The 13101-nt window shown below is 37.9% G+C and overlaps 1 protein-coding gene across 1 annotated transcript in view; it reads left to right on the top strand.

The window, feature by feature from the left end:
• Positions 1–12724, top strand: part of LOC121427244 (protein smg8-like) — a 49171-nt gene extending 36447 nt beyond the window's left edge. Inside the window, exons 12-22 of the mRNA XM_041623561.1 lie at positions 115–254; positions 1897–1984; positions 2562–2717; positions 3212–3358; positions 3841–4049; positions 4610–4809; positions 6026–6169; positions 7275–7430; positions 9736–9919; positions 10652–10834; positions 11888–12724. Coding sequence (XP_041479495.1) covers positions 115–254; positions 1897–1984; positions 2562–2717; positions 3212–3358; positions 3841–4049; positions 4610–4809; positions 6026–6169; positions 7275–7430; positions 9736–9919; positions 10652–10834; positions 11888–12005 — 1725 coding nt within the window. The 3' untranslated portion in view covers positions 12006–12724. The remainder of the gene's footprint in view (positions 1–114; positions 255–1896; positions 1985–2561; positions 2718–3211; positions 3359–3840; positions 4050–4609; positions 4810–6025; positions 6170–7274; positions 7431–9735; positions 9920–10651; positions 10835–11887) is intronic.
• The last annotated feature ends 377 nt before the right edge of the window (positions 12725–13101 follow it).

Here is a 13101-nt window from a genome sequence, read left to right as displayed (position 1 = left end):
CTGTATTTTTTTTCTTCAGTTTTGTGGCTGTTTGTTGTGGATGAAAATTTGCTCACATTTGCACATTTGTGATTACCTTGTCTTTTTTTTCTTACCCTTTATTCAAACATGCAGTATCCAAGCATGAAAACTTGGATTGAAGTAGCCACTTCATCTTATCAATTATTCATGAATTTGACCAGTGACCCCAAAGTGACCTCTGCTTTGACCTACCTCCAGACTGCGTTGGACCAAGATCTTAGATTCTCAGAAATGTAAGTTATCAGATATAGAAAAAAAATATTTGAAATAACATCTTTGTCTCACCTGCATAGTAGAGTGAGACTATAGGCGCCGCTTTTCCGACGGCGGCGTTAACACCAAATCTTAACCAAAGGTTAAGTTTTTGAAATGACAGCATAAAAAGGTCATTTTGGGTCAATGAACTTAGGATGAATTGGGGGTATCTGTTGAATTACCATCATAACTTGAAAGTTTATTGATCTGATTCATGAAACTTGGACATAATAGTAATCAAGTATCACTGAATATCCTGTGCAAGTTTCAGGCCACATGATTAAGGTCAAAGGTCATTACGGGTCAATGAACTTTGGCCAAATTGGGGGTATTTGTTGAATTAGCATCAAAACTTTAAAAGTTTATTGGTCTAGTTCATAAAACTTGGACAAAAGAGTAATCAAGTATCACTGAACATCCTGTGCGCATTTCAGGTCACGTGACCAAGGTCAAATGTCCATGAACTTTGGCCATGTTGGGGGTATTTGTTGAATTACCATCATATCTTTGTAAGTGTATTGGTCTAGTTCATAAAATGTGGACATAAGAGTAACCAAGTATCACTGAACATCTTGTGTGAGTTAAAGTAGTTATCAAAGTCAGCACTGCTGCTATATTGAATTGCGTGATGCAGGTGAGACCGCCAGAGGCATTCCACTTGTTAAGAATTTAAATCAGATTTTAATTTAACTTATTTTTTTTATGGAACACAAAGGGAAAACACAAAAACATTTTGAAAGTCCAATCACAAATTACATAGTGATCAATTCAAATGTAAATTCCAGACAACTGGGGCCCGTAACACAAAACTTAGCAATTATTATGGAATATTTTTTTTTACAATTGATTGCATTGATTACAGAGTACAGTTAATCTTGAAAATCAAGTGTGCGATCAATTGTTGAACCTTTGTGTTACAGGACCACGGTCACCCTTCACTGTGGTAGAAGAGAATCCTAGGGCCCGTCTTACAAAGACTTTGCCCGTTGCAGAAAGAGTTGCGTTTAAACGTAAGCCAATAAAATCAATCGCAAGTCTAAAATGCGTGCTGTTGATTGGTTGAAAATCAAGTTGTGCATGATTTTTAGAGTTGCAATTGATTGCAACTCTTTCTGCAACAGGCCCCTGGAAAGCCAGCAAAGTCAACATATAAAATGGATGTTTGCTCAAAAAAATTCTATAAATGAATGTATATCCATAAATTCATTGATTTATTGACAGTTTGGTGTGTTCTTCTTTGTTTCTTGTAGAAAAAAATATGACACTGATGGATTTCCATAGAATTATGTTTGATTGGATCAATGCGTTCGGCGTAATTCTTTGTTAAAACAGGGTGCTGAAATTTAGTTTTTTTATGAAACAAGATCCATGAGTTTCGTTTTTTTTCCTCATTTTATTTCCAAATTGCTTGCCAGCATTACTGAGAGATATTGCACAGTGTGCTTATCCCATGCTTGAGTGAGCCCCAAACTTAAACACTTTTTTCTCCTTATTCTTGTGGTCTATTGGTGATTGCATTTTATATATATATGGCCAATATGTATATATATATATATCATTTTAGATCTTAATATAAGAATCGCTTAAGTCAGTTGTTTTTTTCTTTATCTTGTTGTATAGGAGGTGCAAAAAAATTTTACCGATGGCGAGCCGATCATATCAGGAGAATGCTTCCTCACATTATACCAGTACTGTTCACAGAAACAAGGTAAGCCGACTCAGGATGTTCAGAATAACTGATGGAGATCAAGAAATAAACATAGCATGCATTGAGCTACCCTTATATGCCTGCAGGGTGCCCCCAGGCAAGGTGTTTGGCAAACTTTATTTCATTTTTTTTTTTTATTTCCTGCATGATCAAGGATTTATTGATGAAACAAAATAAAATTCAGCAATACAAAGTATACAAATCAAGGCAGTATCCTTTTGGGATCATTAATGGCATTATATCAGATGAATTCAAATATAGTGAAATAGTCTTCTTGGTAGCATATTGTCTACTTTTGCATCTTTTCATTTAATCATATTTTTCCTGCTATCTCTCTTAAAAACATGAATAGACTATTTTCTCTTCTATCATTCTGAGTTAAACTTATTTTCAGAATAAACTTATAAATTATACAAAAATTATAGACAGTTAAGAATTTCCATTTCATTTAAATAGTTTAATTATTTATTAAACACTAGAAAGACTTGTGGTGTACCTCTCTTAATGTTTGAATCAAATTCTTTTACTTTTGACAAAGATGATTAAACCATTTAATAATTGAATCGCCCTTGAACAGCTCTTACAGGCAATGAAGATGTACTCCCAGCATGCCCGTGGTCCGGGCTACGAAACCTTCGCGGCCCAGCTCCAGGAGGAATGCGAACTCTTCTGGCAGAATGGACGACAGCTCTGTGAGGTCATCAGTCTGACCGGTCATCACTGTATACACAAGGTAACAGTGTAAGAAATACCTGAGGTCGACAGGCGAGTTCACCCTAATAACTGCCCAAATTACCCTTAAAATTCCCCCAAAATGCATGCCTTGGGGTGACTATTCCTTTTAGAGTCGGTGCAAGATATGTCAGAAACAGTATAAGATTATTTAGAAGATCAACATTCTACCTATGGCAGAAAAATGATATTTGCTATTTCTGCATAATTGTTTGTTGCGTGTAAATTTTACCTTTTCGCTGCATCTTATTTTTGCCCCTGGTGGGTGTTTCACAAAGATATTTGGAGTTATGAACAACTTATTTATTCTGTTATTTGTTTATTCTCCACCAAACAGCTTCACCTACTACCGGGTGACCCTGAATTAGATCCTCCGAGATTGTCTCGAGTCATCTACCCCATACCAATAACAACCAAACACCATGCTTAGAATAGATAAGACACCAAGCAATCACTTAGTAAATCTCATTCATTCATTTATTCTCCACCAAACAGCTTCACCTACTACCGGGTGACCCTGAGTTAGACCCTCCGAGAGAGATTGTCTTGAGCCATCTACCCCATACCAATAACAACCAAACACCATGTGCTTGTAACTGTGGCAAATCGGTAGGCACCAGGGAAGATCCGTTTGATGTCAAGGTAAGTTCTGGGTCCCGTAACACAAAGGTTAGAGATTGATGTTACACTTGATTTCTACGATTGATTGTACATTGTAGTCTATAGAATCAATCGTAGAAAAATGTTCTACGATCATTGCTAAGATTTGTGTTACGGGCCCCTGATATGTTCTATGAGGATACCAATTGGAACCAGATATGACCAGGTGAAACACTCGTCCAACTTCGAACTAAATCATTAAAAAGTATAAATATGAATAGATAGATTTCGAGATCATATAAACCTCCAAAATAAAATGTATGGCAACTTAGGAACATTGGTTGGACTGAAAACCGCATTTGGATTGTAAAATAGTTATTATTTTGATTTTCTTGTAAAACATATCCAGATAATATCATTCTGTTTGAGATAAAATAAAAATATGCAGCTTAAGATCAAGATTGAACAACTGCAAATATGTTATTCAATTTTTTTTTTCAAACTGTCATTTTAATGTCAATCAGGTTGCCAACTACGATTTCTTTGAAGAATTGGAGGAGAAATGCTGCAGCAAGCTTCAACATTATGAATTTCCAGTCTACAGACCTCCTCCCGCAAGACGACCTTCCCAGCTGAACTGTGAGGGTGATTCCATTCCAGATGAAGGGGTGTCAAACCAGCAGGATGAGATGCTCACTAAATCAATTGAAAAGATCAAATTAAGCAATGGTAAGTGAGTTTTGTTGCATTTAATGAAGCTTTTTCCGTACTAAAGTTATGGTGTGATCTGTTGTTAAAGCAGTCGCATACGAAAATCTGATATTACATGCATGTAAATGCAGGATTGTTATTTAGAAGTCTGGTCAGTATTAATAAGTAAGGAAACTGGAGTATGAATTTGCATGATTTTTTAAATGATCAGTAGTTTGTCATGCATGAAAAAATTGCAAAATGGACTCCAGTTGCTTGTACAATCATGCACTCGCGTCCTTTGGCAAGGCATTTATCAACATTTGCCACTCCCCACCCATGTGTAGTAAATGGGTTCCTGGGAGGAAGGAATTCCTTGAATGCTCGAGCGCCCGATAAGGGTAGCCATGCTATTGCCAGGGTGATACTATTCCACGCTTAAAAACATTGTATTAAGTGTTATGTAAGTGTTGCAAAATGTTATTATCATGTCCACTGTGTGTGAGTTTGTTGCATTGAAGTGCAGTTCACGTAAAAACGGTGTTGACAAAAGACATTTTTATGTTGTGATTTTCCATTTCATGGTTCATGTAGACACAAAAGGGAGCCATGCAACCGTAGATCGGGTATAATGACCCCAGAGCTTAGTCTCGGTCAATCGGTCGCCAATGAAGGCTCTGCTGATCAGCCAGTGATAGGAACAGTTGATACCCTATCAACACAAGATGAACAACCAGATCTTGAAGAGGAGGAAGACCAGGAGGAAGAAGAGAAAGAGGAGAGCAATGAAGAGAACGATGAAGGTACATTTCATATTGACTCTTTTGTGCGTCAGTAACACTTTGTTTATATGTGGTCTCTGATCATCGTATGGTGATCGTATTTGGCTATTTCTACGATTTCTTTAGGTGACATACGTGTATGAAGGTTGTATTCTTCAATTTACAGTACTGGTCAACAAAGTTTTTCTTCTGTATTTGCATGAGCTCATCAAAGATGTAAATCATGAGTTATCATTATGAGTTAGTAAATGAGGATTTTTTTTTCTAAGAAGTTGATTATGTGATACCTTAAAATCTGCAAGTAATCAAAATTTTATTTGTGATCCAAATCGTAGATTTTTTCAGAATACTTGCAAGTTTTTTTTATACCATAACTGATTTGATGGTTTGACCAATTTCTCCCATATATCCCATCATGCTTTGCATGCAAGCTCATTGTAATATATACCTACCTCTCTTATGTGACCATGCTTTGTAGATTATTCTTTAAAGGGGAATAAAACCTTTGGAACAAGACAGCTTGTGTGAAAACAGAAACAATCAAAGAAACAGATCAACGAAAGTTTGAGAAAAATCGGACAAATAATGAGAAAGTTATGAGCATTTGAATATTGCGATCACTAATTGCTATGGAGATCCTCAAATTGGCAATGCGACAAAGATGTGTGATGTCACTTGTGAACAACTCTCCCCATTACTTTAGTGTATATTTCACTTAAATTGCCTCTTTTATCACATTTATCAGTAGAGCATTTGTTCTTTCTAGAGGAGGGCATGTAATACAGATTTTTATAGAATACACAATGGATAAAGAGTTTGTATCACAATAAGAAAAAGCAGAAAGAGACATTTTGAGGGTATTTTATAGTCCATCAAAGGGAAAGTTGTTCACATGTGACGAATCCTTGTCGCATTGCCAATGGGAGGATCTCCATAGCATTAGTAATTGCAATACACAAATGCTTATAACTTTCTCATTATTTGCCCGACTTTTTCTCAAACTTTCTTTGTTCTTATTCTTCGATTTTTCTGTTTCGATACAAGCCTACTTGTTCCAAAGGTTTCATTCCCCTTTAATGTATGAATGCTTGATGATATTTCATTTTAATAAAGGGCAAATTAATGATGCAACTATCCATGATCATATTTAAGCAAACTGCAGGATCTTCATGCTAAATGTAATAATTTCAGATTCATCATTCAATTGTATGTTGACATTGTTTGTTTTGTGTTTTAGATGAAATGGACGTTTCCGAGCCTCACTTTAGCAGACCCATAGAGGGTATGTTATGTAGTACTACACCCCGAGGCATGCTTCCTAAGTTCCCATCCTGGTCACTGGTTTGTCTTGGTCCAGCTACACTGTATAACCCAACAAAAGGTAAGGATTATGAAGAGATATTGAAGATAACCGTACCGTAATTCCACTAGTATTCAATCCGTGCGGAGAGTTTCCTCAGATAAATAGAAATATAAAATTTACCTGAATTTCAGACCCGTCTTACTTCCAAGAGCAAATGCTGGTTATTCTTTTTCCGTTATTTTTTTCTTCAACCCGTCGACTATGTGCGCGGGCGATTGAATTATACAGCGATGGTTTTTGGCACTAGTATTCAACCTAGCAATGAAAGATGGCCCTGTCTCTCAATCTGCCCTTGTCCCATCCGACTATGGACTAGACCATTTCAGATGAGACCAAACAGGGAATTAATCAAAGCCAGAGACTTACATAGATCTAGATCTAATTTAGCGATCTAAACCATTTTAAGATTCGCTATCTATCCTCACTAGGTTGAATACTAGTGCCATTCAGTGCAAAAGGCCATCGCCGCATAATTTGATCCTCCGCGCATATAGTCGACAGATTGATGAAGAAAATACCAACAACAGATTACCCTGGAAATAATAAAGATATGAAATTAAGACAAATTTCCTATTTCTAAATATTTGGGGGAATATGTCAAAATCTTTGAATTATGCCAGGTTGAATACTGGTGCCCATACGGTACTAGTAGCAACAAAAAATTAATTGTTCACAGAACTGAATAAAACTAAATGTGAAATATAATAGATTACAGAAAATTGCAAAAATCCATGCTTGAATTTCATTTAGGGGAGAGGGGGGGAGAGCACTCCCCCCCCACCGGTATGCCATTGATGTAGACATCTAAAATGCACATTTTTTTTTGTTACGGACTATTATGTATATTCATACATTCATTGTTGTCTGGACACTGCAGTGTGCTTCTTGTTTTTAGAAAGGACGTCGTGAAAATTCGGGGTAGGAAACATCATGACAATGATGGATTTCCATCCAGTTGAGGTTGATTGGATCGACGTCAACTCTTTGTAAGACAGGCCCCTTTAATGCTATGACTTCCCATCACAAGTTTTCTCTCAAAATCATTGCTCACCATGACAACTTGAGTTTTGGCAATGATTAGTTTCCATTTTTTTTGTCATTGATTTTTGTTTTTGGTTTCAAGGTCTGGAGCAGCCAAACTTCATGCGGGACAGCAAGCACCTGTTATCTTGGGATATACCGATCCCTAAAGGCTCTCTCCTGGACTCCGTCTGGCCCTCGCCTGGTGAGATTGTGACATCATCATCAAAGAAAGGAGGCAGGACAAGGGATAAGAAAGGTAATAACCACATCATGTATTATCCCGGGGGGAGTCAAATATATTGCTGTGCACATGCGTTAAGGGGGTGTTTTTTTTTCAGTTTTGGACATGGGCTGCATTCGTTTAGGGTATTAGAAACACTGATTTTCAAAAAAAGGGGTGGTTTTATAAGACTGGTCAATGGTCAATCGTGTCATACCCTAAATACGTCAAACGTATTTAGGGTATGTTTTTCCCCCATAATAAAGTTTTGCCTGTTTAAGCTTATTATTAGCAAGCAGACAAAACTTGTTTCGGGGTCATATTCTGACGACAATTTGTTTAGGGGCCAATATGTGGAAATAAAGCCTGCGAAAAGCTTGTTCAGGGGGAATTTTGCACACAGAGAAAAACTTGTTTAGGGGGTGTTTGGAAATAATTCTGTCACGCATTTGTACAGCAATACCTTTGACTAGGGTAGGTATCCTTGTTTTATATTCGCTTGGTGTACAATCGTTCGGTCTAATTCTCAGATAGTCTAATACCACATAAGCTACCACCACTTTGTCACTATTAATTTGGTCTACCTGCAATTTGGTCTCCACTACCCTTGGTCAAATGCTGACTCTTTACTTTGAAGTCTTACGTCACTTTTGAGACCATATTTGCGATGCCTGGGTGTGTGGCTATGGAATTATGCAACATTATATCTGTGCATGTCGACCCAAAATTGCTCAAAATTGTGATCTCATGCATGAGGCCAGCTTCCTCAGAAGGGCTGAGAGCATACATTGGCAATGGGTAAAGTGTCATTCATTGTTTCTTCTATCAGACAGTTGATCAGATGGGTGTTAAGCAATCATTTTAAATGAGTATGAATTTCCTAGACGTCATCAGCAGAGCTGCCAAGTAGTAATGATTTTCCGTATTTAGTACTGAAAATAGAGAAGAATACTGACGGTTTCATGCAAAATACTGATTTTTTAAGTTTCAGTTATTGTGTTGTCCTATGGTATTCCTGTGAAAATACTAATTTCCTCACCAAAATACTGAATTTCAGCCTTGAAAATACTGTAATGTTCTTGTTAAGGTTGGCAGCTCTGGTCTTTAATTGTTTCTACTATCGGACAGTTGATCAGATGGGTGTTAAGCAATCATTTTAAATGAGTTTGAATTTCCGAGACGTCATTGTTGTATCTGTCCAGAGTCAGAAATTGTCGTTGATGTTGGATCTGGGTCTGGGGGCTTGATGATTAATGAACTATCTCATTGTTTTCCTATCAGATGAGTGTCCATCAGCTATAAATATGAGTGTCCTAGAGGACATTGATCTATCTGTTCTGGTCCAAACATGGTTGTTATGGTTTGATCAAGATCCAGGGACCTAATGATTAAAGGACAAGTCCACTCCAACAAAAAGTTGATTTGAAAAAAAAGGAAAAGCCAACAAGCGAAGCACTGAAAATTTCATCAAAATCGGATGCAAAATAAGAAAGTTATGACATTTTAAAATTTCGTTTAATTTCACAAAATAGTTGTATGCACATCCTGGACGGTATGCAAAATGGCAGACTGATGACGTCACCCCCTCACTATCTCCTTTGTATTTATAATATGAAATATTATGATTTTCCCCTCCTTGTCAAGTGAAACAAAGTTTTATTTATCCCTGAACATGTGGAATTACCATTATTTTAACAGTTTATGGTTAAGTTAAGTTGGTCCTTATTGTCAAATCTGTAAAAATTGAAATAATGAATTATTCAAACAATACAAAACAAAAGAAATAGTGAGTGATGGACATCATCGACTCTCTCATTTGCATATCGCTGAGTTGTGCATTTAACTGTTTTGTGAAAATAAGCGAAACTTGAAAATGTCATATCTTTCTTATTTACATCCGATTTCAATGAAATTTGCAGCGTTATGTTTGTTTGATTTTCCTCTATTGATTCAAATCAACAATTTTCTGGGGTGGACTTGACCTTTCGTGAATGACCTCATTGCTTGTCTCCTCTCCAGATACCTCATCGGATGGGCTCAGAGCCTACATTGGCAATCAGTACAAGTATCCCAGAGGACATCGGATCATCTGCTCTGGACCTACGAAGGTTGTCAAGGTGTGATCAAGATCCGGGGTCCTAATGATTAATGAATGATCTCATTGCTTGTTTCCTCTCCAGATACCTCTTCAGATGGGCTTAGAGCATACATTGGCAATCAGTACAAGTATCCCAGAGGACATCGGATCATCTGCTCTGGACCTACGAAGGTTGTCAAGGTGTGATCAAGATCCGGGGTCCTAATGATTAATGAATGATCTCATTGCTTGTTTCCTCTCCAGATACCTCTTCAGATGGGCTTAGAGCATACATTGGCAATGAATACGAGTGTCCCAGAGGACATCGGTTCATCTGTTCTGGACCAGAGAAGGTGGTCAAGGTCGCATCGGGGTCAGGCGGTCCTAAGGAAAGCGCCAATAAACTCATCACACTGGACATGCCTCTCTACTTCTCCTGCCCATGCAGGTATGCAGAAATCTTTTGTCTTTCTAAGACAATGTTATTATTATTAGTTGTTTCACCTGTATCCTGGAGGTGAAAAGGGAATTGAATCACTGTAGCATGCGAGTCTCTCCTCTCGAAATAATCCGATGGGAGTATACAACTATACCGCTACCCTGGGGTTTCCCCTACTCTAAAACAAATAGTGCTGTTGGTTCTTAAAGTGCAAGGGTGGTTACTTTCCTCTACACATAGCTCCAGTTTAGAGGTCATAGATGTTATTAGATACATATTTGTGCCTGTGATAACTGAAAAACCATTCGAGGTATCAGCTTCAAACTTTGAACTTATATGTTTATTGGAGTGGAGATTTTCTGAGTAGTTTCTGGGGTCACAATGTCAAGTTCGAGGTCACGGAGCTCATTGCTTACAAGAAAATGGTTATCCTTGCGATAAATGAAGAAAGTTTTGATTTATAAACCTCAAACATGGGTCATGTGTGCATATAAAAATTACAGTAGCCATTATCAACTTTTGGGTTAATAAAGTGAAAAGTCACTGAGTTTAATGAGAGCAATGTTTATCAAATGCAGGCTTGCATCATGTTTATTTTAGGAGTGGCGGAGAACCAATATCTTTTGGGGTCACAAGATCAAAACTTACAGAGATCCTAACTCATTGTGACTCTAATAGAGAGATCAAATTCATAAATTAAAATTAAAATTAGTTCATGATTGATAATATTTGTGTCCTCAGATCTAACAAACCTCCTCTAGGTCAGCTGATCAGGTCGTTCATCGTGACACCGCCTAAACCGGTGTACATCAAACTCAACCCTAAAGTCAGACCAGGACCACACCCTACACCTGTCTTCACCCCTCTACCGGGTGATGAGGGTATTACCCTTACCCCTAGTAGTGTGTGGGTCCTAAGATACCCGTATCCTTTTTCATTCATCAATCTAAAACTATACTGTAATCAACCAGATTTGGCACCTTGTCAGGGGCTCGTCTTGCAAAGAGTTGCGTTTGATCCAATCAATCACAACTATGGAATGCCAGAAACGTCAACATCTAAAAATAAATCTTTGTTCAAAATATTTTCTAGAAATGATGTATATTCATGCATGCTCTGGTTTGTTGTCAATTCAGTATGCTTCTCTTTGTTTTCAAAGAACATTTTGCAAATTTCCTAAAGAAAAAATTACGACTTTGGTGGATTTCAATGTACTTGTGATTGATCGGATCAATAGTAACTCTTTGTAAGACGGGGCCCAGAAGTCAGCTGCGTCTTTCCTTCAGGAATCCCTCAAGTGGCTTTCCATAAGCAATCTTTACATGCCAACATAGACAAAGTAATGGGACATGCAGGATAGAGCGATAAAGAAGATAAGATGTACATGTATTTACTTTTTACAGGATTCCTAAGAGAAGAAGCACAGTCTTTTGACAAGTTGCCGTCCTAACATCTGTTAAATGTCATTTGAGTTTTTTAAACCCAAAATGGTAACCTGAGGGTTAGAGTCATGCTTAAATTCCCGATTGTGTGCGGTATATAACTCATCCCTGCATCGGTCAGATCATGCGCACAAGATGCGCACCTCCACTTTTAAATCAATCAGATTACGTGTTATACATGTATGTCATGTGTGCGGTGGCATGGAGGTGTGATTCTAAGTCACACTTGACTCTTTATGGAACACCCCCATGAATTGATAGAAAATTAGGTTTCATTTTAATGGGTTTTTTTTCTCGATTTGAAATTTAGCATTACTAAATAGCCGGTGTTTCTAAATGATTTGCACCATGCAGTGTTCAGTGTTGATGATGTTTGTTAAGATATGTTTTGGAAGGTCAATCATAACCATCCTTTTTAAGTAAGAAGTTTAATAGGGAAAGAGAGCAAATGCTTTACATATTCTAATATACCTTGATCATCTCCAGTTTGGATGTTGCCATGTTTCTATCCTCCTTGACCAATCCATTGACCCAGATTTGTGTATGTGAGCGAGGCTGGTCCAGTCATGCCCCCTGCAGACAATCAACCCACACCTGGTGCTAAGCTTCTCAAAGGCCTCTACCTAGTGACCCTACAAGCACCTGAAACATGAGATGATAGTCCAAGGAAAATTTCGGAGAGGAAGTCCACGAGCCGCTGCAACAGCTACGACGAAGTCCTGACAGTGATAGAGAAGGAAATAAGCCTAGTGAGGTCATCACCTTGTAAAAAGATATTGCCCTGTGATTTGCCAGGCTCCTGAAGCATGAGAAGACCAAACAGAGGTACATTTTGGAAGAGAGATATCATAGGCCATTTTAAGATTGTTGATTATCAAACCGTTGTCCTAGTTCAAGAGAAGACCTGGAGACCTTAGAAGATCTTGAGATGGCACATGATGAACCAAGGGTACATACTGGAATTGAGATATAAGATAAAGCCGTACTATGATATCAAAAGTCTTGTCCTTGTCCAACAGCGTTTTGAAGAACTCTATCTGATGTCCCTTCAGAATCTTGAGATAACAGACCAAGGGTACATCCTGGAAAAGATATACCATGAATCACTGCAGATCTTTGATGAAGTCATGCTTGGACACAAAACACATCTTGACCTAGTCCAACAGCATCTTGAAGCACTCTACCGGATGGTCTTAGGTTATCTGTAAACGAGAGTCCTTCGTTCTTCCTTGAAAGAAACTACTTGTATTGCATCATCATCATCCTTGCTCCCATTGCCTCTGAAGAACTTTACAAATATTCCAGCAGACTTGCTTTCAAACAGCACCCCTGTGTGCTGGCGATTGGTTACTGATGACGGTACTTGGTAATATCTCAGGCACAGATCTCCACTCACTAAGATGTTATCTCTGCGGTTGAAGACCAATTCATTTGAAGAACTTGATGATATTTGCTGCTCACTGGTCAACATCCATCCTCTCTGTATACCCGCAGTTAAAGTAATTGATAACTTTGAAGAACTGATGATATCCCAGAAGATTAACACTCAAACACCCTATCTTTATTCCTGCGGTTAGTTACAGATGACTTTGAAGAGCTTGATGATATCTCGGAAGATTGACCATTACCACCTTATCTGCGTTCTTGTAGTAAGTTCTGGATGATTTTGAAGAAATTGATGCTATCTCTGGAGATAAGCCTCCGACCACCCTGTATGTAAGCATGGTGTTGATGACCGTGTGGATTAGC

Source organism: Lytechinus variegatus, chromosome 14 (assembly GCF_018143015.1).
Source record: "Lytechinus variegatus isolate NC3 chromosome 14, Lvar_3.0, whole genome shotgun sequence".
Classification (NCBI taxonomy): domain Eukaryota; kingdom Metazoa; phylum Echinodermata; class Echinoidea; order Temnopleuroida; family Toxopneustidae; genus Lytechinus; species Lytechinus variegatus.
Note: the sequence above shows the minus strand (reverse complement) of the source record. Positions and strands in the feature narration are given on the sequence as shown.